A 27,929-nucleotide genomic window follows, 5' to 3' on the forward strand; every position below is an offset into this window, starting at 1 on the left:
CTTACATACACCACTGAAAAGATTCCACTGTACCGCTTTGTTTTAACTCCAAACAGGTATTTTAACATGGAGGTGAAGACATGCACAGCTGCTGCGGTGGTAAACCCACGGACCAGAGGCTCTGTGAGATATATGGCCACAAATCCGAACCTACAGACACCTAGGCAAAACTATTTTTTTAATGACAAAGAAACAAATAAATCACATGAAAGTTCAGGAAGTTATGACCCACAGCAAATATACAAGTTCTTTCTGGACCATTCTCTTTTCTTTTCTTTCTTTTTTTTTTTTTGAGATGGAGTCTTTTTCTGTCACCCAGGCTGGAGTGAAATGCCATGGTCTCGGTTCACTATAACCTCCATCTCCTGGGCTCAAGCAATTCTCCTGTCTCAGCCTCCCGAGTAGCTGGGATTATAGGTGCGTGTCAGCACACCTGGCTAATTTTTGTATATTTAGTAGAGACAGGGTTTCACTATGTTGGCCAGGCTGCTCTCGAACTCCTGATCCTGTGATCTGCCCACTTCTGCCTCCCAAAGTGCTGGGATTACAGGCATGAGCCACTGCACCCAGCCTCTGAACCATTTTCTAACACTGCAAACTTGTATCTGAAGTGGGTAAGTAGGGACCAAATCAATCACTGGTTATACAGAAAACAATGGAAGGTCTGGAGTGGTTTGGTGCCCCACAGTGCATTGGCCACACTGTTGCCATCCCTCTCCCATGGAGCTGGGGGCATGCTTCATCATGTACACTGAAGTGCATGATCATGATCACTGGATGTTTCTTCCAAGCAGAGAGGAATGTCCTCTTCCAGCACTAATCAATCCTGCTGTGTCAAGCTTATCTCGCTTTTGGGATCTTTTAAGCACCCACCTGAAGCTTGCTTGATGGTCACTCACAGTTGTGAATAAGGCATGCGGTTGGTCTGCAGTTACTCCCAGAGCTCTGGAGTTTTGATGGCTGACCCTGCCCACCGCTTAGTAAGACCAGCAAAGAGCACTCAGTAGATATTTGTTAGATTAACAAATGAGACAGTCCATTTCCCCATCTTTGAGTGTTACCTGAATGATTCCTGAAAGTAAGGTCACAGACATGGCGACTTTCACTCTCAAGGCGTCTCTGGCTTCTGTGCCATTGGTTGCATTTACTCCTCCTGGAATGACTATATCATCTGGTACTAATCGAACAGCCACACCACCAATCATCAGGCTAATAACAGCAAAAGGACCTGAAATAATAAAGCATGAAGATCCCTGTTCAGGGTTCAAGGACCCTATCTAATTCATAGTATCTGATGTGCTTTTTGCCAGTACACCAAGAGACACAGGTGAGGTCAAGAAGTCATGCTTGAAAGAAGACTACACTCCCTACTTTAGAGTCCTGCCCTGGGGTTTGAGAGCAATGTGTGTGTGTGTATGTGTGTGTGTGCAGACTATATTTTCCAAAAATAGCCACAACAGTATCTTCCATCCCACATATTCTCCTTGACATTACCCCATCAAGATGTGGAGTCTAATTTCTCTCTCCTTGAATTTGGGTTGGCTCTGACTTGTTAGTAATCAAAAGGATGCAGAAGTGACATTGTATGACTTCCGAGGCTAGGTAATAAAAGGGCTGCAGCTTCTACCTGAAAGCTGTGATACTTCTGCTGAAGCTCTGAGTAACCATGTATAAGAAAGCTCCAACTAGGCCAAGTGGAGAATTCCTGGGACTGCATGGAGAAAGGAAGGCAGGGAAGAGGGAAGGGAGGGAGAAAAAAGGGAGACAGGAAGAATTATCTAGACCAGTCCTTCCCAAGTCCTCACCTTCAGTTACTAGAGAAGATACTAACATGACTGTTGTTGTAAAGCTGCTACATTTCGGGGGTATTTGTTGCCCAAAAGTAGATATCTGGAATGTGTGTGAGAGTTTGGTTGTAGCCTTAAGCAGCACCAGGACTATTATGAAATCTATATGCCTCTGATAAACTAAAAAGAAAATATGTACAATTCAGAGCCCCAAATATGACAAAAATGAAATACATGCAAAGTGATTAGGAACTTGAAATACTACCACTAGTATAAAAAGAAAAACCAGATGCTGGCAAATTACATTATGAAATCAAGTATTTATCTCATTTCACAGATTTCAACAACTGCCCTTTTATACAAGAAAATTATCTGTTTTATTATCCCAAGATTATAAGAAAGCTGAAGTTCTAGAAATCTTGGGAGGAGTGGGTCTTTTTTTTTTTTTTTGACAGAGTTTGCTCTGTTGTCCAAACTGGAGTGCAGTGGTGTGATCGTGACTCACTGCAATCTCTGCCTCCTGGGTTGAAGTGATTCTCCTGCCTCAGCCTCTGGAGTAGCTGAAATTACAGGTGCCTATCACCTGGCCTGGCTAAATTTTGTATTTTTAGTAGATTCGGGGTTTCACCATGTTGGTCAGGCTGGTCTTGAACTCCTGACCTCAGGAGATCCACCCGCCTTGGTCTCCCAAAGTGCTGGGATTACAGGCATGAGCCACCACACCTGACCAAGTGTAGGTTTTTAAAGCACCTACTGTATATGCAGTAACAAAAGTTGTTATTAAGCCAATTTTTAATAATGACCATGCTATTTCTTTGGCACATTGCAAAGGTTGGAAATCCACAAGGAAAGGTACTAGAATACCAAGTATAAGCTTTTACCTATGGATATGTGTCTGGAGGTTCCAAAAAAACAATACATGATAACAGGATAAAATGAAGAGTACAAGCCAAATATCGGAGGCACAGCTGCCAGCATTGCAAAGGCTAAGCCTGTGGGATTAAAAACCAAACAGAAATGGGAGATCATTAGAAGACAGAGGTGTTACATGTACTTTTCTCTTGGTTCTTTATTTCTGATGAACAGTGAAGCCTGTCTTAATTTAAGCTGCAACCTGCCCTACCCCAATCCTGCACATCATCTTACCTTGGTGCTAATACAATCCAGGCTGAGACAGTTTCCACTGTCATCTCCTTTTGCCAGTGGGTGATTTTTTTTTCTGGTTTATTCTTTCACAAATTAGATAAAGGCAGAAAAAAGTCTCATCTTAGTGGGTGCCATTGTGATTTGGTGTTGATGCACAAATGCGAGCTCTTTCTCCAATAGGGTGTTTTTGTAGGTTCTTTAGAGACCCCTTTGCAATAAGGGACTCCCAGTTACTATGCCCTAATCTATGTAATGCTCCCTCCTCCTGACTCTTAGGTATTTCCCGCTCCAACTCTTATCAGAAGGTACAGACTTCCAGGTCCTTATGGCTGGCGTATGCTCATCCTGTAGGCAATCTTCTTGGGCAAGTACCTATCAAATGAGCCAAGCTTTGTTACCTTCCAGGATGCCCAGCTATCCAATGGGAAAGCTTGGCATTTTAACCCAAGAAGCTTTGGAAGTAGAGGTCACACCATCTAAAGGAGTCTTTCCCTCACTCTGCTGTCCTAGGCAGTTCACACCATCCTTTAGACATTTTTTTAAAATAGACATTTTAAGATCAGCTTTAGATTCACAGCAAATTGAGAAAAGATACAGAGGTTTTCTATATATCCCATCCTTATGCACAGCCTCCCCCACTATCAACATCCCCCACCAGAGTGACACATGCGTTACAAGTGATGAACCTACATTGACCTACCATTATCACCCAAAGTCCGTAGTTTACATTAGGTTTACTCTTGGTATGGTACAGTCTATACAAATGTACAATGACAGGTAGCCACTATGATAGTATGATAAAAAGTACCTTTACTGCTCAGAAATTCTCTGTGCTCCAGTCATCCTTTCCTCTGGCGTCCCCTGGAAACTCATGATCTTTTACTGCCTTCACAGTTTTGCCATTGTTTTTTTTAAAGACAGGGTCTTGCTCTGCCACCCAGGCTGGAGTGCAGGGGAATGCTTACAGCTCATGGCAGCCTCAACCTCCCAAGCTCAAGTGATCCTCCCACCTCAGCCTCCCTAGTAGTTGGGACTACGGGTGTGCACCATTATGCCTGGATAATTTTCATAGAGACAGAGTTTCCCCAAGTTTTCCAGGCTGGTCTTGAACTCCTTGGCTCAGGCAATCTGCCCATCTCGGCCTCCCAAAGTGCTGGGATCACAGACATGAGCCACTGCGCCTGGCTAGTTTGGCCTTTTGAGTGTCATTCAGTTGGGATCACACAGGTTGACTTATTTCACTTAGTAATATGCATTTAAGGTTCCTTCATGTCTTTTCATGGCTTGATACCTCATTCTTTTTAACACTGAATATATTTCATTGTTTGGATGTACCACAGTTTATTTATACATTCATCTACTGAAGGCCATCTTAACTGCTTCCACGGTTAGGCAATTATGATTAAAGCTGTTATAAACATCCATATGCAGGTTCACTTGAAAAACTTAAATTTTTTAGAGCAGCTGGACATTTTCATGCAAGAATTAGGCAGCAGTCTCCACAAAATCCAGGGGGTGCTGTTCAGCGCTGAGTAGCTTTCTTGTAGTCATTCCTTACTTGACTGCAGGTAAAAGGGAAATGGTTTGGGGTTTTAACCTCTCCCTGGAAAATTCTCATTCCAAATCAGTCTCTTCATTCCCTGATATATTCTGTTAAAGTGACACACTACAGAGAGCCTGGGTCATTCACTCATAGTTTGGCATAGATTGACTGGCATGCCTCTTCAGAATGTGTAGGCAATCAGCACCTTTTGTTCTCAGCTTGAGGGGCTCAGCTAGATTTCCGGGACAACTAGAAAATTCATTTAATGCACTGCTATACTGTAGAGAAAACAGCTTTAGCAAAAGAAGAGTTGAGAAAGCATCCTAACTTCATGTATGATATAACATGGTCACTCAAATGTTCTTTTTTTAAAAAAGTTTATTTCTAGCAGATAAATGCATGCATATATTTAAAAAGCTCTTCGGAAAAGCCAGCTCTTTTCTGCCGCACCCCTCTTCCTCCAGGTTTTGCTCCTCAGAGGCAATCACTTCCAACTCTTTTAGCTATTTTTCTCTATTTACCTCCATTTTCCTAAATCAGCATTCTGAAAGGAGAGCATTCCCCCTGCCCCACTTCTGGCAGGAGACATTTGTGTTTTATTTTTCATTTCATGTTTTTATTTTTCATTTATTCTTCTGGGTATTCCTCTCAGTCTGAAAACATGTACTTTAATCCTGGGGATTACTCTTTGACCATTTCTTCCCTTCTGTTGACTCTCTTCTTTCTCTCGTACTCTCATCAATAAACAAAGAGAGCCAGTAAACGGGAAGCTTCAAGAGAGAGACCAAACCATACCCCAAAAATAATTCATCAAGAATAGAAATAACAGGGCAAAATTAAAAACTTTAAAACTGTTTTATCCTTGAAGAGTTAGAAAAAAAATTGAGGCCAGGTGCAGTGGCTCATGCCTGTAATCCCATCACTTTGGGATTAGACATATGATGGGACATCAGGCTTGATCCTCTGGTGTTCTCATGTTTTCTCTCTTACTGTCTTTTTCTTCTACTTCCAGGAGATTTCCTCTACTTTATCCTCTAATCTTGACTAAATATTTTATTCCAACTATCATATTTTTAATTCCTATGAGCTCTTTCTTGTTCTCTGAATGCTCTTTTCAAAATAGCATCCTGTTTTTGTTTCACAGATTCAGGGTTTTGTTTTGTTTTGTTTTGTTTTTTGAGACAGAGTCCTGGTCTATTGCCAGGCTGGAATGCAGTGGCACCATCTGGGCTCACTGTAACCTCTGCCTCCCAGGTTCAAGCAATTCTGCCTCAGCCTCCCGAGCTGCGGGGACTACAGGCGTATGCCACCACACCCAGCTAATTTGTGCATTTTTAGTAGAGACGGGGTTTCACCATATTGGCTGGAATGGTCTTGATCTCTTGACCTCGTGATCTACCACCTTGGTCTCCCAAAGTGCTGGGATTACAGGCATGAGCCACTGCGCCCAGACTCAACATTTTTAAAAATAACTCTTCAAGGATACAATAGTTTGAAAGTTTTTAATTTTGACCTGTTAATTTCTGTTCTTGATGAATTCTTTTTTGGGTATGGTTTGGTCTCTTTCTTGAAGCCCCATGTGTACTGGCTCTCTTTGTTGACTGATGGGCCTTACTGTAGGACAACTGGATGGGCCGCCAGCAACTTCACTGGTGGGATCCCCAACTTGTCAGTATAGGTCTTTTAGAGGTCACCATCTGCTTTGGACTGTAAGTTTTTTTGCAGGCACTTTGAAGCAAAGTTTAGCAAGAGAACAGCCTTTGTTGGCTCACAGTTCAGTGTGCAGACTTTTACTTAACCTTCCTGGCATCTATTGGTATTTTTCTCCTACCATCATGTAGGTATGGGGACCTGAGTGTGTTGATGCTATTGATTGTAAAAAACTTGGAACCAGTTCCCTTGCTTTTAGCCTTCTGCTTGACTCTCAGCTTTCACAATATTTGGAGCCTCCAATTTCCCAGTGTTTTGTAGTATATGTACCTACATTTGAGCTTCCTCTACTCCAACAATTCAGCTGCCACTTGTTCATCTGCTTGCCATATATATATTTTTTCCTCTCTCATATTCTTCATCCTTGCTGGTTTATACCATTTCCCCCTCTTTTATTGTCATTTTAGAGGGATTTTTAAGACAATTAGAAATAAGAGCATACTTTCACTCTGCCATGCTTAACACAAAATCTTTTCAGTAATTTAAATTATTTATCAATCACAGGAAATGTGTGATTGATCCCTATCTTTGCTATATTTTGTTTTACATATTTATCTATCTTCATTGATTAATAGTCAGCAGAAAAATACCTTTGCAATACAAATTTGAGTGGGGGATGATCTGTGCCTCTCAGAAATGTTCTACCTACTGAATTATTCCCTGACTTGAAATAATTTCTTCCTTACTGTAATAATGTACACAATCCTGGTTTTCCTTTCCAGATTCTTTTCTATCTCTTCCGCTGGCTCCTCATTCTATATTTAGTCTTTAATGTTGGACAGATCTTAGCTCCCGTCTTTCACTCCACTTTATCTCCCTAGGTACCCTGGTCTATTGCCATGGTTTAAATGCTTTCTGTAGGTCAAAGATTCCACAGTTGATATCTCTAGCCCCTACCTCTCTTTTGAGCTCACCATATATTAAATACAAACATGAAATAGCTACTTGTCTATCTCACAAGCATCTCAAATTTAACATAATCAAACTTACTCTTCAATCCTATTTCTGTCATCTTTTTAAAAATTGTTTTTATTTTTTGAGACTGAGTCTCACTCTGTCACCCAAGCTGGGGTGCAATGGCATGATCTCAGCTCACTGCAACCTCCATCTCCCGGGTTCAAACAATTCTCCTGCCTCAGACTCCCAAGTAGCTGGGACTTTAGGCATGTGCCACTATGCCTGGCTTATTTTGTATTTTTAGTAGAGACGGGGTTTCACCATGTTGGTCAGTCTTGAACCCCTGACCTCAGGTTATCGACCCACCTTGGCCTCCCAAAGTGCTGGGATTACGGGCGTGAGCCACCTCGCTCAGCCCTGTTATCTTTCTTATGTCTGCAATTAGCACCCCCATCCCTCAGGTGTTTGAAACAGCAAACTGGAAGTCATTCTTGACCATCCCTCTTCTTCACCATCCCCACACATCCAACCAATCAGCCCAGCTTCCTTAAAACTACTCTTGACACACCCTCCCCCTTCTTTCTCAATTATTCCAACAGTAAGTCTTGCTGATCTCACCTACAAAATATATCATATGTCTTTCCAGTTATTTCCATTCTCATGGCCATCATTCTAATTCAAGATGGAAGAAGGTCAGCTGGTTGAAAATAGGTTTGTGGAATTACTGTGAAAACTCAACTAGGCAGAATCCCAAGAAGTTCTTGGACTGTGAGCGTGGGTGGTTGATGGCAGTCATTCCTTTAGCTCCATCAGTCCAGCTTGACTGAATGTCAGTTTGGCTTCTGCTTTCTGTTTGGGATACCAAGCCCTTATCTGCTCCTCACCCTGCCCTTGCCCTGCCTTTGAATCTGTCCCTTTCTCTATTCTTGAGATGATGACACCAAAATGATTGCTGGTGTCCTCCAAAAGATGCAGAAGGTGACCCCAAAATGATTGCTGGTGACTTCTAAAAGATGACCTCTAAAATGATTGCAGAAATCTGTCCCAAATCTGCTTTAGCATTTTGTAAAATATATTTAATAAATATGGTCAATCAGTCACTTGGAAAATTAAAAACTCAGCTAATTGATCAATTAGGGGAAGTGATATTTTTGACAAATTAAATTTTTGAAAACTGGCTAGAAGGGAATTGATTTTTGGCCAGCTGTCCTAGAGCTGTTCAAACCATTACCACCTTTGCCTAACATGAGCTGCTGTCACCTCTACCTGGTCTCCTCACATCCAGTCTGGTGCCCCTCCCGGCATCCAAATCCACTCCCCCCACAGCAGTCTCAGTGACCTCTTATAAAGTGATATGGTTTGGCTGTGTCCCCATCCAAATCTCATCTTGAATTGTAGCTCACATAATTCCCATGTGTTGTGGGAGGGACCCAGTGGGAGGTAATTAAATCATGGAGGTGGGTCTTCCCGTGCAGTTCCTGTGATAGTGAATAAGTCTCACAAGATGTGATGATTTTATAAAGGGCAGTTTCCCTACACATGCTCTCTCTTTCCTGCCACCATGTAAGATGTGACTTTGCTCGTTTGCCTTCCACCATGATTATGAGGCCTCTGCAGCCACATGGAACTGTGAGTCCGTTAGACCTCTGTTTCTTTATAAATTACTCATTCTCAGGAATGTCTTTATTAGCAGCATGAGAAGACTTATACACAAACAAAACCTAAATAAAAATTAATACTGATAACTTTTTCACTGCACTCAGACTGAAATCCAAAAAGGGCCTAAGAAGACTCTGCAGGCCTGCCTCTGCCTACCTCACCCACCACTGCTCCCTCACACTCCTAGAACACAGCTTTGCCATTCTTTCTTTGTACCACACCCAATTATTTTCCTACTCAGCACCTTCACACATACTATTCTTTCTGCCTGAAATGTATTTCCTCTCATTGTTGACCGGTCTCAGGTCTCAGCTCAAACTTCATTTCCTATATCCACTAACTTTTTTTTTTTTTTTTATGGAGTCTTGTTCTATCGCCCAGGCTGGAGTGCAGTGGCATGATCTCAGCTCACTGCAACCTCCACCTCCCAGGTTCAAGTGATTCTCCAGGCTCAGCCTCATAAGTAGCTGGGATTACAGGCAGATGACAACATGGCATGTTAATTCTTGTATTTTTAGTAGAGACAGGGTTTCACCCTGTTGACCAGGCTGATCTTGAACTCCTAACCTCAAGTGATCCCCCCACCTCACCCTTCCAAAGTTCTGGGATTACAGACATGAGCCACCACAGGCTGGTCCTAGATCCACTATTCTTATTACACAATGCCTTGTCTTTTCCTTCATCGTACTTATCATTGTAATGAAAATTTTTATATGTGCTTTCTTCTGCTTAGCATCTCATCCCTTGATTGGATGGGTAGTTAGCTCCATGAGGACAGTGAGCCAGGTAGGTGCCTAATGGACACATACTGTTTAGAATACATGAATACATTAATTAAGTTAATGAATATTTTCTTAAGTTCTTTAATCACATTAAAATCACAGAGTTGCTGCAACATACTAAAGGAATTTAGCTTATCATGGTTTCTCATAATAAGAATATGAACTCGGAAGCCACAAATCTTAACAACAACCACAACAACAAAATGATTCTTGAGTGACTGAGTTAGCAAGTGGTAAGAAAATGCCCAACCAGTGTACTGATCTGTAAAATAGTATCACCATTTTCTACTAGTAACTTCCCTGGGAGCTTTTTTTTTTTTTTTTTTTTTTTTTTGCTACAGGGTCTCACTCAGTCTCCCAGGCTGGAATGCACTGATACACTCATAGCTCATTACAGCCTTGAACTTTGGGGCTTAAATAATCCTCCTATGTCAGCCTCTTGAGTAGCTGAGACTACAGGAATGCCCAGCTATGTTTTTTTTTTTTTTTTTTTTTTTTTTTTGTAGAGACAGGGTCTCACTTTGTTGCCCAGGCTGGTCTCCAACTCCCAGCCTCAAGTGATTCTCCTACCTTGGTCTTCCAAAGTGCTGGGATTACAGGTTTAAGGATTAAATGTTTTTGAAGGATACCTTTAGGCAGGTAAAGGTTACTAGAATGATACATAAAAACTATGAATTTGCAATCCTGATTAAATAAACAGAAAGAAGGCCAAGCAATTGTTTGAGGACAGCAAGTGTGGAAATAAAGAAAGAAAGATCTTCTACTAACCTTGAGGAAGCTGAAGCACCCCTGTGCTTATGCCTGAGACCAAGTCACCTAACACATATTCCTTAAATTTGTATGCTGGCAGCCATTTAGTTATGGGTAGGAACATATAAATGATATTTCTTATTTTTTTAGGAGTACATCTGAAAGGACAAAGCAGAGATAAAGTTAGAAATGGGAAACATCTCTGTAGAATTCAAACCAAGGCATTTTCCCTTTCTTATTCCCAGGGACAATCTGGAAGGATTTCCAATTAGTGATTCAGGATGTTGCCAAACAGGGGAGGAGACAGGGTGGGGAAAAAAAGAGAGAGTAGCTGAAATATTCCTAGGAAACAAAAGGTATTTTGAAGGTGAGTGGAGAATTGGAAAGCGTGTTGGTTATGTTAATATATACACAGACAAAAGGCATAGTAGGAATTCAACAAATATGGTGAAATTTCATGATGAAGCCTGTGTGCAAATATCTGATGCTGACTGAACTCATGAACAGCTTTGCAAACCGGGATGGCTCAGCATTCATTTTTTTTCTCCACTTCACCAAACAGATATTCTTTACACATTTGACCTTGCGCCTCTCATAACCGAATGACACAATAACAGAACCAGGTTAAAATACGTGGTTTTTTCAACATACGTGAATGCCTGTTTCAGCTTATCCCCAATGGAATCTGGAATCTTGTCCTTTTGGTGTAGTCTTTCCTGGAGGACCGGATGACTAAAGATAGGCCTTTCCACATAGTACCTCTGGGTTGCTGCAAGGATTTCATTTTCTTCAGCATGATCCATAGTACTCTGATATTATTCATTCACAGAAGGAGACAAGCATTTCCTGAGTATCACTAAGGAAAAAAGAAAAACTCCATGTTACATGCCAAAATCCTACTGACAACTTTTCCTAAGCATCTCTTCCTTGCAGTGCTTTAAGTTCTTCTGAGGCTTTCTTTGGACATCCCAGAACACATAATGTATTGATCTGTATATAGGAGACAGTAACTAATGAAATGAAATCAAAATCAATTAAAAAAATAAATGCAACTTAATCCCTCCCAGGGCAATAAGTGCTTAATGTGTAGACTTTTAACAAAAGCTCATATTAATTTCAATGGCTAAATACTACAGTCACTTGCCTCTAGGTCCACATAAGAGGAATTGCAAATCAGGTCAGTACTGACCAGCTATATGTCAAGGAAACAGAAAAAAAAGAGTATGATCAGTCCTTAAATTGACTCCATGTTTCTTAAAGCTATAGTAGCCTCTTTTCCAGTTCTGTATTTACTGTGGATTATTCTTTAAATTTTTCTATGGTTCAAAGCTGAGGCTTATATGTGTCTGTGAGGGAAGTGGCTGGTGACCTTTGTGAAAGGCAGTAAGTTAAAAACATCAGCACACTATTCTAATACTGTTTTGAAGCTGATTACATTGTCATGTGTTTGGTTAGAATGACGCTAGTTTTTTTCATTGCTAAATAGTGATAATACTTATGTGAATAAAAGAAATGATTAAAGAATAAAAATACAACATATTTGTGCATATGGAGATGTGTACAGAAATGTTTGCCACAGCCTTATAAGAGTGAAAAGTTGGAAAAAATCTAAATGTCTGCTTGTATGCAGTAAAAAATACATTTTGGTATAGTCATAAAGTTAATTCTATATAGTAATTAAAAGAAATCTGTATGTATCATCTTCAATAAATCTCAGAGACAATTTTCAGCAAAAATGTAAGGCACAGACGAATACTGAGATGATTCAATTATTTAAAGTTTAAAAACATAAAACAATAATATATATTATTACATATATTTGTGGTAAAAGTATAAAACCATTCATGACAACAATAAACACCAAGATCAGGATGGTATTACCTCTAGAGAGAAGAAATAAGACTGAGAAGGGGTAGTAGAGGGCTTCTACTAACTGTATCTGCAATGTTTTAGTTTGTTATAAAGAACTGGCACAAAGACGGCAAAATGTGAAGATATGATTATGCTGCTTAGTAAGTAACCTGGTGTTTGTTACGTGATTGTACCCGTCTGTACATTTGAACTATATGCCTCATAATAAAACATTAAATGTATAACAACGACTAAAGCCAGTGTTCCCAACTAAAGGAAGTCAATGGCAGAGCAGGCAAAGGTTAATGTGAATTCATGGTTAAGTGCTTGTGTGGTGACCATGGAATTGTGAGGGGCTACTAATGTTGGTCAATACAACTTCTCCAGGGTGAAGAATCAGGTTTTTGTCAAAATGAAATAATATTCAAACTGAAATCAAGGCTGGGCTGTGGTAGCACACACCTGTCATTCCAGCACTTTGGGAGGCTGAGGTGGGTGGATAACCTGAGGTCAGGTGTTCAAGACCAGCCTGGCCAACATGGAGAAAACCTGCCTTTATAAAAAAAAAAAATTTAGATGGGTGGGGAGGTACACACCTGTAATCCCAGCTACTTAGGAGGCTGAGACAGGAGAATCACTGAAATCTGGGAGGCAGAGGTTGCAGTGAGCTGAGACTGCACCACTCTACTCCAACCTGGGCAACAAGAGTGAAACTGTATCTCAAAAAAGCCAAACCAAAACAAAACAAATTGAAATCAGGGTTGTGTATGCTCTACTATAAAATATAATGCAAAATAAATACTTTTGTCCAAAGAGGTTGAAAATTCAAGAGCCTATAATAAAAAGAAATGCTAGCAGCAAATGCAACCAAATACCATCAGGATGATATTAAAATGCTATGGTTTGACTGTTTTTGTCCCTTTCAAAATTCAAGTTGAAACTTAATCCTCAATACAAGAGTATAACAAGGTGTGGTCCTTAGGAAGTGATTGATCATGTGGGCTCCACAGCCCTCACAAATGGTATTAAGTTACAAAAAGGCTAGGCAGAGGGAGTTCACCCCCTTTCACCCCTTTTGTTCCTTCTGCCATGTGAGGGCACAGTGTTCCTCCTCTCCAGAGGATAATGCAATAAGACACCATCTTGGAAGCAGAGGAACCTACCCTCACCAGCTAGTGCCTTGTTCTTGGACTTCCCAGCCTCCAGAACTATGAGAAATAAAATCCTCTGTTTGTAAATTTCTGTGTGTGGTATTTTGTTAAAGTAGCTCAAATGAACTAAGAAATGGTAAATCTGGAGAAGAGAAGTTTGCAGCAGAACCTGAGAAATAAAGATGATATGTTTTTTGTTTCAGACTAGCAAGGTGGGTTGGCCACCCCTCATATAGCTCTTTAGAGCCACTGTAGGAACTCATCAAAATACAAGAATGACTGGGCTGATTTAATGAGTGGAATTTGACACATTACAAACCCTATCACTGGCTTCCACTTGTCCTAACTCCTCCAGAGCATTACATAACAGCATTATAAAACCATTCATAATCCAGGCAACATACCATGCTGCTTTAAGCCTCTGTGCCTATCCAGAGTTTCAATTCATTCTAATAAGAGATGTTGTTTCTTTCCCTTCACTCCTTCCATTTTCCCCACACCCTAATCATTCTATCTTACAAACCCTGTTCTGTTTTCTGCTTCTCTGTGAAGTCTCCCCTCACTTATAATCTTTTATGAAATGGGCCTATGTTACTTTATATATTCTTTCATTCTTCTATTCTTTTATATTGTACCTTAGGTTCTGGGGTACATGTGCAGAACATGCAGGATTGTTGTATAGGTACATACATGGCAATGTGGTTTAGTGGCTGCTTACATTCTTCCATCATCTATATCTGGCATTTCTCTCCATGTTATCCCTCTCCAATTTCCCTACCCCTGCTGTCCCTCCCCTATTCCCCCACAACAGACCCCAGTGTGTGATGCTCCCCTCCCTGTGTCCATGTGTTCTCATTGTTCAACACCCACCTATGAGTGAGAACATGTGGCATATGATTTTCTGTTCTTGTGTCAGTTTGCTGACAGTGATGGTTTACAGATTCATCCATGTCCCTAAAAAGGACACAAACTCATCATTTTTTATGACTGTATAGTATTCCATGGTGTAATATATGCCACATTTTCTTTATCCAGTCTATCACTGATGGGCATTTGGGTTGGTTCCAAGTCTTTGCTATTGTGAATAGTGCTGCAATAAACACACATGTGCATACATCTTTTTTCCTTGTCCAGTCTATCATTGATGGGCATTTGGGTTGGTTTCAGGTCTTTGCTATTGTAAACAGTGCTGCAATGAACATGCATGTGCATGTGTCTTTATAATAGAATGATTTATAGTCCTTTGGATATATACCCAGTAATGGGATTGCTGGGTCAAATGGAATTTCTATTTCTAGGTCCTTGAGGAATCGCCACACTGTCTTCCACAATGGTTGAACTAATTCACACTCCCACCAACAGTGTAAAGGTATTCCTATTTCTCCACATCCTCTCCAGCATCTGTTGTTTCCAGATTTTTTAATGATCGCCATTCTAACTGGTGTGAGATGGTATCTCAATGTAGTTTTGATTTGCATTTCTCTAATGACCAGTGATGATGAGCATTTTTTCATGTTTGTTGGCCTCATATATGTCTTCTTTTGAAAAGTGCCTGTTCATATCCTTTGCCCACTTTTGAATGGGCTTGTTTTTTCTTGTAAATCTGTTTTAGTTCTTTGTAGATTCTGAATATTAGCCCTCTGTCAGATGGGTAGATTGCAAAAATTTTTTCCCATTCTTTTGGTTGCCAGTTCACTCTAATGATTGTTTCTTTTGCTGTTCAGAAGCTCTAGACTTTAATTAGATCCCATTTGTCTATTGTGGCTTTTGTTGCCAATGCTTTTGGTGTTTTAGTCATGAAGTCCTTGCCTATGCCTCTCTCCTGAATGGTTTTGCCTAGGTTTTCTTCTAGGGTTTTTATGGTGTTAGGTCTTATGTCTAAGTCTTTAATCCATCTGGAGTTAATTTTAGTGTAAGGTGTCAGAGAACGCCTCGACAAAATTCAACAGCCCTTTATGCTAAAAACGCTCAATAAACTAGGAATTGATGGAACGTATCTCAAAATAATAAAAGTTATTTATGACAAACTCACAGCCAATATCATACTGAATGGGCAAAAATTAGAAGCATTCCCTTTGAAATCTGGCACTAGACAAGGATGCCCTCTCTCACCACCCCTGTTCAATATAGTATTGGAAATTCTAGCCAGAGCAATCAGGCAAGAAAAAAAAATAAAGTGTATTCAGTTAGAAAAGGAGGAAGTCAAATTGTCTCTATTGGCAGTCGACATGATTGTATGTTTAGAAGACCCCATCGTCTCAGCCCAAAATCTCCTGAAACTGATAAACAACTTCAGCAAAGTCTCAGGATACAAAACGAATGTGCAGAAATCACAAGCATTCCTACACACCAATAACAGACTTAAAGAGAGCTAAATCAAGAATGAACTGCCATTCACAATTGCTACAAAGAGAATAAAATACCTAGGAATATAACTAACAAAGGATGTAAAGGACTTCTTCAAGGAGAACTACAAACCACTGCTCAAGGAAATAAGAGAGGACACAAACAGATGGAAAAACACTCCATGCTCATATTGTGAAAATGGCCATACTGCCCAAAGTAATTTATAGATTCAATGCTATCACCATCAAGCTACCTATGACCCTCTTCACAGAACTGGAAAAAACCACCTTAAACTTCACATGGAACCAAAAGAGAGCCCGCATAGCCAAGACAATTTTAAGCAAAAAGAACAAAGCTGGAGGCATCATGCTACCTACTTCAAACTACACTATAATTCTACAGTAATCAAAACAGCACAGTACTGGTACCAAAACAGAGATATAAACCAATGGAACAGAACAGGCCTTGGAGGCAACGCCACACATCTACAAGCATCTGATCTTTAACAAACCTGACAAAAACAAGCAGTGGGGAAAGGATTCCCTTTTTAATAAATGGTGTTGGGAAAACTGGCTAGCCATGTGCAGAAAGCAGAAACTGGACCCCTTGATTCTTCTATTTGAATAGAATCATTGATCTCCTCTTCTAGACTATAAATTTCTTAAGACAATATCATACTCTAAATTCTCAGGACCTATCTCAGTACTTGTACCTTAGCAGGTGCTCAGTAACTGGTAGGTGAATGAAATCTTTGAATGGGTATGCTATGATTATTGATAATGTATGCCATATTGTTTGCTTTAAACTTTTATTATTTTTTTTTTGGTAGACATTATCTTCTTAGTCTTTTTTTTCCCTAGTTCAGAAAGGTAATTTCTTCCTTCATATGGCCACTCAAAGAGAAAAGAAACAGGTAGACCTGAGGAAAGTCTAATAAGAATCAGATTCTGGTTTTCCTCCTGTTGCAGAAGCTCAGTTTCAGCATTGATTTTCCTGTTACCCCACAGGAGTTTGCTCAGCTGCCAATCAGGTGAATTATGATGATTATGTCTAGGGATGTTTTATCATCTACAAAGAAGTGGAAACCAAATCTGGCCAATCATCACAATGGCCTGGGGAGGGCTTGAAATACTCGGTCCAGGGCCTCACCCTGAACCTACCTAGTTAGGATTTCTTTGGGTGAGGCCTGAACAATGGGTGTCACTACTTGTTGTTATGAGCGTGGGACCCTTGCCCATGTATGTGGCAAACTTATCTGGAGATTTCAGGGCAACAGAATGGTTTACACCGAAGCAGAGCAGAGAAAACACTTAAAATACTAGGCATCTTTATCTTTATTCTTAACAGTCCTCTGGCTATCCCCAACATAAGGAATTCTTTGTGACACCCATGAATTTCAAGGTATAAAGACAAGAGGGTGGTCACTTACTGATCCCTTATTTCTCCTTCTCCCAGAACATCAAAATTCCTTCTATTTCATTAAGCAGAGAAATTATATTTATGTATTAAAAGTTCCTCAGGACATGCAGTTGGTCAGCTAGGTAGGTACTTGACATACTGAAAACATTGGCTTTCAAATCTGGCTAAACCCGGAACCTCCTCAGGTACTTTTATAGCTGAACAATTAGAGCACAGCCTGCAGGGGGCAGGCTGGGGCATTTTTTTAGAGCATCCCTAGAAGATTCTAGTGAGCAGTTCAATTTGAGAACAACTGGCTTAGAACGAGAGAGAGAGAGAGAGAGAGAGAGAGAGAGAGAGAGAGAGAGAGAGAGAGAGGAAAAATACATAAGAAAAATCACAAAGAAATATTTGAAAATGAAATCCAATTGTAGATGTTGAATAAATTAATACTGAATCAGTGACATGATTAAAGCCACATGAGATAATTTTAACGTAAACTTTATATTATACATAATATATAAGATATATAATACAAGGAAATAATGTAATTGCCATAATATGCTTACTGAAAAGTACCTAAAATCAGTTTTGAAGAGGATTAAAATATGAGGACATAATTTAGTAGTACAAAGTACTTCTTCAAATTTGCCATTTTCATTTAGGGCATTGGTTTTCAGCCCCGGCTGCACATGGGAGTCACCAGGGCAGCTTTAAATACTGATGCCTGACTCTATTTCCAGGGATTCTGATTTAATTGGTCTGCCAAGCAGACAGGGATTGAGAGCTTAAGAAGCTCTCAGGTGATTCTATTGCGCAGATAAGGTTCAAAACCACTGACTCTGGAGATGGCAAAACAAACACCTTCACCCACTCATCCATGTAGCCAACGGGCCAAACGAACAAAATGAAAAAAACTAAATAGAGTGTAAACACATTGTGTGCAATAGCACAATCTTTACTTATGTGTGTCTGCAAAATATTTAATACAAATTACAAAAGGGTACTATTTAGCTTAGGTTTCTCAAGTAAAGCCTTGTTTCTATACTTACATTCTCACAACAAAAGAGAGTTGTGTGTAGGTGGGCAGTGCAACATCCCCTATACTTCAGGCAAATTTGGTCTTAACTGCCACAACCATTTCATTGCGGATTTCAAAATTTAGATCTCAAAACATTAGATGGATTTTTTTAAAGTATTAAGATATATACTATCTGCAGGGTTGCCAGAAAAAATATAGAAGGCTCAGTTAAATTTGCATGTATCAAGAAATAATCTTTTAGTATGTCTCAAATATTTCATGGGATGTAATTATATTAAAATTATTCTTTGTCTCAACTTTAACTGGATATCTTGTAATTTACTTTGCTAAATCTAGCAACCTTAACTCTCTGTAGGTTAGGAAGAAACACAGAGAAGAGGCAATTCTTAAATATTTTTGAGATCCTGGCACCCTGGCTAAAATCTATGTCCTTTTTGAGATATGTGTTTGGTAATTCAAGGATGTTTCAACTGGAAAAGGAAAGAAGATGTCATCTGGACAATGAAAGGCTGTGCTTTTTGGGGACTTTTTATGTGTATCAACAATGATTAATTAATTGAAGTCTTGAAGGCTATCAATAACCATCTTATCAGAGGCAGAGAGGCAAAGTAACCAAGGAACCAACTAAGAGATCAAATGACCAGACTCTTACATGACAAATAATGTGCTTCCAGTGTGCTGACTGAAATTATAAATCACCAAATTGTAAAAGTACACAAACCCTTATATGAGAAAAGTCATTTCTAAGATCACTTAAATGGACACATCTTTAGGCTGGTCCTCAAACACAAAATACTAATGACAGAAAAGCAAATTGACCTAGAAGTTCAAGGTCTATTTCCTACAGCTATGAAGGGGGAGATTTTAAGGTAACTTAGAACATCTTTCATCATAGATTTTTTTTCTTTTTTTGAGCTGGAGTCTTGCACTGTTGCCCAGGCTGGAGTGCAGTGGCATGATCTCAGGTCACTGTAGCTTCTGCCTCCCAGATTCAAGCAATTCTCGTGCTTCAGTCTACCAAATAGCAGGGATTTTTTTAAAATTGCATTTTAGGTTTTGGGGTACATGTGCAGAACATGCAAGATAGTTGCATAGGTACACACATGGCAGTGTGTTTTGCTGCCTTCCTCCCCTTCACCCACATTTGGCATTTCTCCCCAGGCTATCCCTCCCCAGCTCCTCCACTCTGTCCCTCCCCTATTCCCCCCAATAAATACCTGGAACCAACCCAAATGCCCATCTATGATAATAACAGGGATTATAGGCATGCACTACCACACTCAACTAATTTTTGTACTTTTTTTGGTAGAGATGAGGTTTCCCCATGTTGGCCAGGCTGGTCTTGAACTCCTGAACCTCAGGTCATCCACCCGCCTTGGCTTCCCAAAGTGCTGGAATCACAAGTGTGAGCCACCATGCCTGGCCTCATCATAGATTTTTAAAATCTGTATTTATTATAACTTCCTCACTTTGTAGATGAGAAAATTGATTCATCTACACTCACTTGGGGGTAAGAGACTTATCCAAAAATATTCGCAAAACACAAACCCTGCCTCCTTCTCAAAGTAATCTTTAATTTAAATGGCATCTCTGATACTTATAAAATATTGCCATGATAAATATTTATAAATAAAAAATATAACAAAATAACATTTTAAACTTCAGACTAAAAGCGAAAATCAGCTGCGTGCCAATAATGAAGATTCACTATGGTTTTGTGGCAGATGCTCTGAATTGGAGGTCATGATCAGGGTAGAGCTCTGGTTCTGCACCTCAAGTGTCTGAGCTGTTCTACATTGTTATGACAGGGTCAACTAGACCAGGGATTTCTATGCCTGGTTGCATGTCACATGTCACAATCACTTGGGGAGATTAAAACCATAATTTCCAAGCCCTCTAGAGATATTTTTTTTTTTTTTGAGACAGAGTCTCACTCACTCTGTTGCCCAGACTGGAGTGCAGTGGCACAATCTCGGCTCATTGTAACCTCCTCCTCCTGGGTTCAAGTGATTCTCCTGCCTCAGCTTCCCACGTACCTGGGATTACAGGTGCATGCCATCACGGCCAGCTAATTTTTGTATTTTTAGCAGAGACAGGGTTTCACCATGTTGGCCAGTCTGGTATTGAACCCTTGACCTCAGGTGATCCGCTTGCCTTGGCCTCCCAAAGTGCTGGGATTATAGGCCACCATGCCCGGCCTCCTCTAGAGATTCTAATTTAGTAATTATAGAATCTGTATTTTTTTAAAGCTCATAGAGTGAGACTGATGCACAACCTATTGGGAAAATAGATTGTGAGCCTCATGAAAGGAGAAATGCAATATTACTAATTTCTGTACAGTGATTGGTACTTAGGGCTAAAAAATGCTTGAATAAACATGGAAAAGTAACTTGCCTGAGTCTTAGTTCCCTCATCTTTATTAACTTTTAAATGACTTTATTGAGATATGACTGACCTACAAAAAGCTGTATAAACTTAGTATATACAACTTGATGAGTCTGGAGGAGTCTATGCCATAAATATATCCATCACCTCCAAAAGTTTGTTTTTCTCTTTATTTATTATTATTTTGTGATAAGAACACAAGATCTACTCTGTTAGTACTTAGTTTTTGGAGACAGAGACTCGCTCTGGTCCAGGCGGCAGTGCAGTGGCGCCATCTTGCTCACACAACCTCCACCTCCCAGGTTCAAGTGATTCTTCTGCCTCAGACTCCTGAGTAGCTAGGACTACAGGTGCAAGCCACTATGCTAATTTTTGCATAATATTTTTTACTAGAGATGTGGTTTCACCATGTTGGGCAGGCTGGTCTCGAACTCCTGACCTCAAGTGATCCACCTGCCTTGGTCTCCCAAAGTACTGGGATTATAGGCATGAACCACTGTGCTCAGCCTGTTAGTGCATTTTTAAGTGTACAGTAGCAGGTGATTAACTGCAGGTACCATCCTGTATAGTAGATCTCAAGGACTTCTTCATCTTGCATAATTTTAACTGGTTTCCTTTGACTAATTTCTCCCCATTTTTCTCTCCTCCCAACTATACAATTCTCTGCTTCTATGTTTCCTTATCTTTAAATGTATCCAGTGATAAAATCCTGGGAACAGCATTTGGCAAGTTTCAAAATGCCAATTAAATCTCTTGGTGCTTAAACTAGCTAGAATGGATTCAGTTGTCTGAAACTAAGTCACATCAGAAAAGTAATGCTTTTAAGTTTTGAAATAGTATTTTTCTCTGTGAACTGGAAGTATCAGAAGACAGTGAGTAATGGCATCCATCTGCCTACTCAAAATAATTTACACATTTATAACTTTAATAATGCATATATTAACCTTTTAATCCCAAATATGTAAGCACATGCCCAAGCTTACCATATCTTTCACATGATTTCTCAATGGGTCTCAACAGAAACAACAAAAATACATTTTATTATGATTTTTTTCAACACTGCCCTGAGCAACAGGATGTAAACTTTTCTATAATGTACACAACAAATAGCAAAGGTCTCATGAATTGGAACCCAGAAAAAACATATTGTCATGGCTTTATCAGCCTTTCCTAAAAGGAATTTGAAAAAGCTGTTTTCTATTCTTAATACTTTTGGGGACTGTTAGCACAACCAGAATATATTATCTGTTTTTCCTTATTAACGATAATTGATTAATTATAGTGGCTCAATATGTAAAAAAAGCAAAAGGCCCTAAGATCTATGCAAGCTGGTTTTGAATGTAGACTGTAAGCTTGATAAGGGCAGGGCTGCTATTTCTCAGCATCAAGTGCACAGCACGGCATGCAGCTGGATCCCAGACATTTGTTGGCTGAATGATCTTAACTGTGAGTGGCAGGGGCCAGATCAAGGTTTCCAGAGCATTTAGCCTAGTGCTGTGCCCATCCTTTCCCTCTTCTTTTATGCTAAGTTCATGCAAAAGTGATTGAGTTTTTGCCATTACTTTCAATGGTAAAAACAATATTCTCCTCCCTTTAAATTCCTGTGCCAAAGGGCTCTTACACATTAATATCCATAGAGGCAACACTATATGCAGAGCCCAGGGTTCAGAAGGACTGTGTTTGAAGTCTGGAACTGGCATTTTTATTTTTGAGACAGAGTTTCTCTCTTGTAGCCAAGTCTGGAGTGCAAAGGTGCCATCTTGGCACAACACAACCTCCGCCTCCAGGATTCAAGCAATTCTCCTGCCTCAGCCTCCCAAGTAGCTGGAACTACAGGCACACATCACCAAACACCTGGCTAATGTTTACATTTTTAGTAGCGATGGGGTTTCACCATATTGGCTAGACTGGTCTCAAACTCCTGACCTCAGATGATCAACCCACCTCAGCATCCCAAAGTGTTGGAATTACAGGCGTGAGCCAACACCCTCAGCCAGAACTGACACTTTATAGCTGTGTGTTTTTTTGCAAGATATACAAGCTTTCTGTACCCTAGGTTCCTTATCTGTAAATGGCAGCTGGGAGTACAAGCTGTGGAATCACACAGACCTCAATTCAAGTCCTGCTTCTGCCACTATGGTAAGACATCTGGCGAGTCACTTGATCTAAGTAGGGTGACCACAGGTCCTGGCTTCTGCCTGCTGTTCCAGAGCAATTACTGCTTCCATAAGAGTCCTGGCCTGGGTAATCATGTTCTCTTCAGATTCTTCAGCTATAACATTGAGTTAAAAATAATAATTTACCATAGGTCTATGAGAAATACATTTTTAAAAATGTTTCTAGGCTGAGCATGGGGGCTCATGCCTGTAATCCCAGCGCTTTGCGAGACTGAAGTGGGTAGATTGCTTGAGCCCAGCCTGGGCAGGTGAGAACGCCAGCTCTAACAACAACCGCCAAAAAAATAAATTAGCCAGGCGTGGTGGTGAACACCTGTGGTCCAACCGCCTCAGGAAGCTGAGGCAGGAAGATTGCTTAATCCCAGGAGGTCAAGACTGCAGTGTTATTAGATATTTATGCTACTTCCAATGTTTTTGCTATTATAAATTGGGTTTTGTTTTTTGATCTGTGAGTTTACTTGTCATGATAATAAAAAACATATTTAAACAATGCTGATGCTGATCACAAGTACTGGCCAACTTACAAAGTGAGCACACAGAAACAACAAATGACTTAAAATTATATGAATGGTAGCCACTGACGTAAGTTTCTTATTATGAAACACAGTAATAGTTAAAATAATTATAGTAGTTAACACTTACTGAGACTCCAGTTAAAGAATGACAGCTTCCAGATGACATATCTGAGATGATGGAGTGACAACAGCTGGGTTGGAATTTAGGTCTGTCTCACTTCAGAAACCATGTTTATATTGTATGTTGCCTCATAATTGTATATCAGATTAATTATGTCAAAATGTTTATCTAATTTTATCTAAATTAATGACAGGCCTGTATTCTCATTCCTTATAATTTGTAATTTATAAAGCACAGTGGTCTTAACAAAATTGAAAGCAAGGCTGGAGGTCAAGGAAGGCTTTAGAGAGGATACTGAATTTGAAGTGGCTCTCAAATAATGGATAGAAGGCCAAAAGGCAGGCACATGATTTTGCATAGAGATGTGAAAAGGTAAATGTTAATAGGACATGCTCATGGAATACCAAAGGTACTTGTGGAAATTGTGCTTTGGGTGATCACAGGAAATAAAACTGGAGAGGTTGAGCAGGATCAGATATTGAAAGTCCATAAAAGGCAGGCTGCAGGTTCCAATTTGCAGCCATGGGTTCTTGCTGTCTGACCATATCCCAGTTCTCCTGTCCTATACAGAACTACTGCTTGAAATTACTCTGCCGTGGAGAAATTATTCCATACCACTAAATAAGTTGAATCCCTTCCAGCACTAATTTGCTGTGATTCCATAAGTTAATAAATTGCAAGATGTATTTTCCAGCCTGAAACACCTGAAAGATCCTTAATGCTCACAAGATATGCCTTTAGAATTTTCTTTGAGGTAAAAAGCTCAGTAATTCAAAGTGGTGCTTAGGTTTGAATTACAGATATTTTAATAGAAAAAGTTCTCTAGTTTAAGAAAAAATGAAAGGAGAATACACTGATTGACCAATCATCTCTTTTTCTAAAATAGTAACTTTTAGCCAAAATAATATACATATGATAGAATTACAAGTATTATGAAAGAACTAATAATTAAAAGCATTAGTTTTCCATCCCATTCTCCTCAACTCTATTTCCTGAAGCAACCCTTTTCCTTTCCTTTCCTCTTTTCTTTTTGAGACAGGTCTCACTCTGCCACCCAGGCTGGTGTGCAGTGGCATGATCATGGCTCCCTGCAGCCTCAACCTTCTGCACTCCATCTATTCCCTCGTGATCTGCATGCTTTGGCCTCCCAAAGTATTGGAATTATAGGCGTGAGCCACCGTGCCTGGCTTTATTATTGTTCTTTTTAAACATTCTTATCTGCATTCTTCTGGCAGTCTTTATTTCAAGGTTATTTGAACATTTGTTGTGTTTTATTCTTCATCTTTGCATGTCCGTCCTGGAGGGAGGTCTGAATGGGTCAGCTTAGTCCTCTATGTTGTTAGAAGTCCCATCATCATCATCATCATCATCATCATCTTTACCATCATTTTTTAGGCTAGTCAAGTGAAGCAGTGGGAATGGAGAAGGAACAAATAAATCAGTAACTGGTTGTGATCAATTAGTTGTAAATACCACTGCACTTGGACCAGGAGGAATTCCCATTATTTCTATAACTATGGAATGCTGTTCATTGCTAGCTCTATTTATAAAAGGAAATTTACTTAATACATCTTAAAATCATTAATCTTGAGCTCACCACCTGCCCTAATTTGTATTAATTTTTTCTAAACCTGGTGAACGTCAACCTACAATTTATTTCATTGCAATTGTGTATTCCACTCTTTCTAATTTCATATCTTCCTCCTCTTTGCTTTATATCTTCATTTTGCTGGAGCACATCCTCAGGCAACTGCTTTAGAAAAGGTACTCAGAAGTAAACAACTTGAGCCTTTGAATGTCTGAAAGTGTCTTCGTTTCACTCTCACACTTGATAAGTTACTGATAATAGGATTCTAAGTTCAAAATTATCTTTCCTTACAAATTCAAAAGCTTTGCTCTATTAAAATCCAGTTTCCTCATGAGAATCCTTATGTCAATCTTAAATGACTTTATTTTTCCTTTCAGAAAGTTCTAAGAATCTCTCTGTATCCTTAACTTTGAAATTTTGTTAACAACTGTATCTCTGCATGTTTTTTCATTCATTTGATGGACCTTTTAACCTCACACTTATCCTAAACCACAGGAATGTTTTTTTTCTTCCCTAGCATTTCATTGTCAATTTCCTCCCTTTTATTTTCTTTGTTTTCTATTTCTAGAGATCCAACAGACTTACTGGATTGCTTCTCTCTGTCTCTCCTCTTTTCTAGCATGTTCTTTCTTTAACATTTGATTGTGCATTACAGGAGATTTAAAAATTGTTATCATTATTACTTTTTTGGGCTAGTCAAGTGAAACACTGGGAATGGAGAAGGAACAAAGATATCAGTAACTGATTGTGATCAATTAGTTGTAAACAACACTGTACTTGGACCAGAAAGAAGTTCCATTATTAGCCTTCTAATACATTAGTTTTTAGTTATTAAAAATTTTTTTCAACATCCTTTTCATTTTCTGACTGCTCTTTCTGAATAACATCCTGTTTGTTATACCGAAACAACTCTTTAATCATGCTAAGAGTGCTCAGATTTTTTTTCTTTTAAATTTTTATTTTAATTGACAAATAATAATTGTATATACTTATGGGGCACAATGTGATAATATTATTTTTTCCTTTTTATTGCATTTTAAGTTTTGGGGTACACGTGCAGGACATGCAAGATAGTTGCATAGGTAAACACATGGTAGTGTGATTTGCTGTCTTCCTCCCCTACACCCACATCTGGCATTTCTCCCCCTGCTATCCCTCCCCAGCCCCCCGCATGGTCCCTCCCCTGTTCCCCCCCAGTAGACCCCAGTGTGTAGTGCTCCCCTCCCTGTGTCCATGTGTTCTCACTGTTCATCACCCGCCTATGAGTGAGAACATGTGGTATTTTGTTTTCTGTTCTTGTGTCAGTTTGCTGAGAATGATGTTCTCCAGATTCATCCATGTCCCTACAAAGGACACGAACTCATCGTTTTTGATTGCTGCATAATATTCCATGGTGTATATGTGCCACATTTTCCCAGTCCAGTCTATCATCAATGGGCATTTGGGTTGGTTCCAGGCCTTTGCTATTGTAAACCGTGCTGCAATGAACATTCATGTGCATGTGTCCTTATAGTAGAATGATTTATAATCCTTTGGATATATACCCAGTAATGGGATTGCTGGATCAAATGGAATTTCTATTTCTAGGTCCTTGAGGAATCGCCACACTGTCTTCCACAGTGGTTAAACTAATTTACACTCCCACCAACAGTGTAAAAGTGTTCCTATTTCTCCACATCCTCTTGAGCATCTGTTGACTCCAGATTTTTTAATGATCGCCATTCTAACTGACGTGAGATAGTATCTCAATGTAGTCTTGATTTGCATTTCTCTAATGACCAGTGATGATGAGCATTTTTTCATATGTTTGTTGGCCTCATGTATGCCTTTTTTTGTAAAGTGTCTGTTCATATCCTTTGCCCATTTTTGAATGGGCTTGTTTTTTCTTGTAAATCTGTTTGAGTTCTTTGTAAATTCTGGATATCAGCCCTTTGTCAGATGGGTAAACTGCAAACATTTTTTCCCATTCTGTTGGTTGCCGATTCACTCTAGTGACTGTTTCTTTTGCCGTGCAGAAGCTGTGGAGTTTGATTAGGTCCCATTTGTCTATTTTGGCTTTTGTTGCCAATGCTTTTGGTGTTTTGTTCATGAAGTCCTTGCCTACTCCTATGTCCTGAATGGTTTTGCCTAGATTTTCTTCTAGGGTTTTCATGGTGCCAGGTCTTATGTTTAAGTCTTTAATCCATCTGGAGTTAATTTTAGTGTAAGGTGTCAGGAAGGGGTCCAGTTTCTGCTTTCTGCACATGGCTAGCCAGTTTTCCCAACACCATTTATTAAACAGGGAATCCTTTCCCCATTGCTTGTTTTTGTCAGGTTTATCAAAGATTGTATGGTTGTAGATATGTTGTGTTGCCTCCAATGCCGCTGTCCTGTTCCATTGGTCTATATCTCTGTTTTTGTACCAGTACCATGCTGTTTTGATTACTGTAGCCTTGTAATATAGTTTGAAGTCCGGTAGTGTGATGCCTCCTGCTGTGTTCTTTTTGCATCCGTGTCTAGTACCAGATTTGAAAGGGAATGCTTCCAGTTTTTGCCCATTCAGTATGATATTGGCTGTTGGTTTGTCATAAATAGCTTTTATTACTTTGAGATATGTTCCACTGATACCGAGTTTATTTTGTCAGAGAAGGAATTTTGTCAAATGCCTTCTCTGCGTCAATTGAGATAATCATGTGGTTTTTGTTTTTGGTTCTGTTTATGTGGTAAATTATGTTTATAGACTTGCGTATGTTGAACCAGCCTTGCATCCCCGGGATGAATCCTACTTGATCATGATGGGTAAGTTTTCTGATGTGCTGTTTCAGTCGGTTTGCCAGTATTTTATTGAAGATTTTTGCATCTATGTTCATCATGGATATTGGCCTGAAGTTTTCTTTTCTTGTTGAGTTTCTGCCAGGTTTTGGTATCAGGATGATGTTGGTCTCATAAAATGATTTGGGAAGGATTCTCTCTTTTTGGATTTTTTGGAATAGTTTCAGAAGGAATGGTACCCACTCCTCTTTGTGTGTGTGGTAGAATTCGGCTGTGAACCCATCTGGACCTGGACTTTTTTTGTGTGGTAGGCTCTTAATTGCTGCCTCG

General features: G+C 39.6%; 1 protein-coding gene across 3 annotated transcripts in view; it reads right to left on the bottom strand.

Moving 5' to 3' along the window:
- SLC26A5 (solute carrier family 26 member 5) overlaps nucleotides 1-27,929 on the bottom strand; it is an 81,927-nt gene that overhangs the window by 38,827 nt on the left and 15,171 nt on the right. For all 3 annotated transcript variants that reach the window (XM_054237855.2, XM_035255045.3, XM_078343064.1), the window contains exons 3-7: nucleotides 10,926-11,130; nucleotides 10,293-10,432; nucleotides 2,669-2,779; nucleotides 1,062-1,228; nucleotides 6-170 (exon numbers count right to left, since the gene is read on the bottom strand). In XM_054237855.2, the coding sequence (XP_054093830.1) occupies nucleotides 6-170; nucleotides 1,062-1,228; nucleotides 2,669-2,779; nucleotides 10,293-10,432; nucleotides 10,926-11,077 (735 nt within the window). In that variant the 5' untranslated portion in view covers nucleotides 11,078-11,130. The remainder of the gene's footprint in view (nucleotides 1-5; nucleotides 171-1,061; nucleotides 1,229-2,668; nucleotides 2,780-10,292; nucleotides 10,433-10,925; nucleotides 11,131-27,929) is intronic.

Source organism: Callithrix jacchus, chromosome 11 (assembly GCF_049354715.1).
Source record: "Callithrix jacchus isolate 240 chromosome 11, calJac240_pri, whole genome shotgun sequence".
NCBI lineage: Eukaryota > Metazoa > Chordata > Mammalia > Primates > Cebidae > Callithrix > Callithrix jacchus.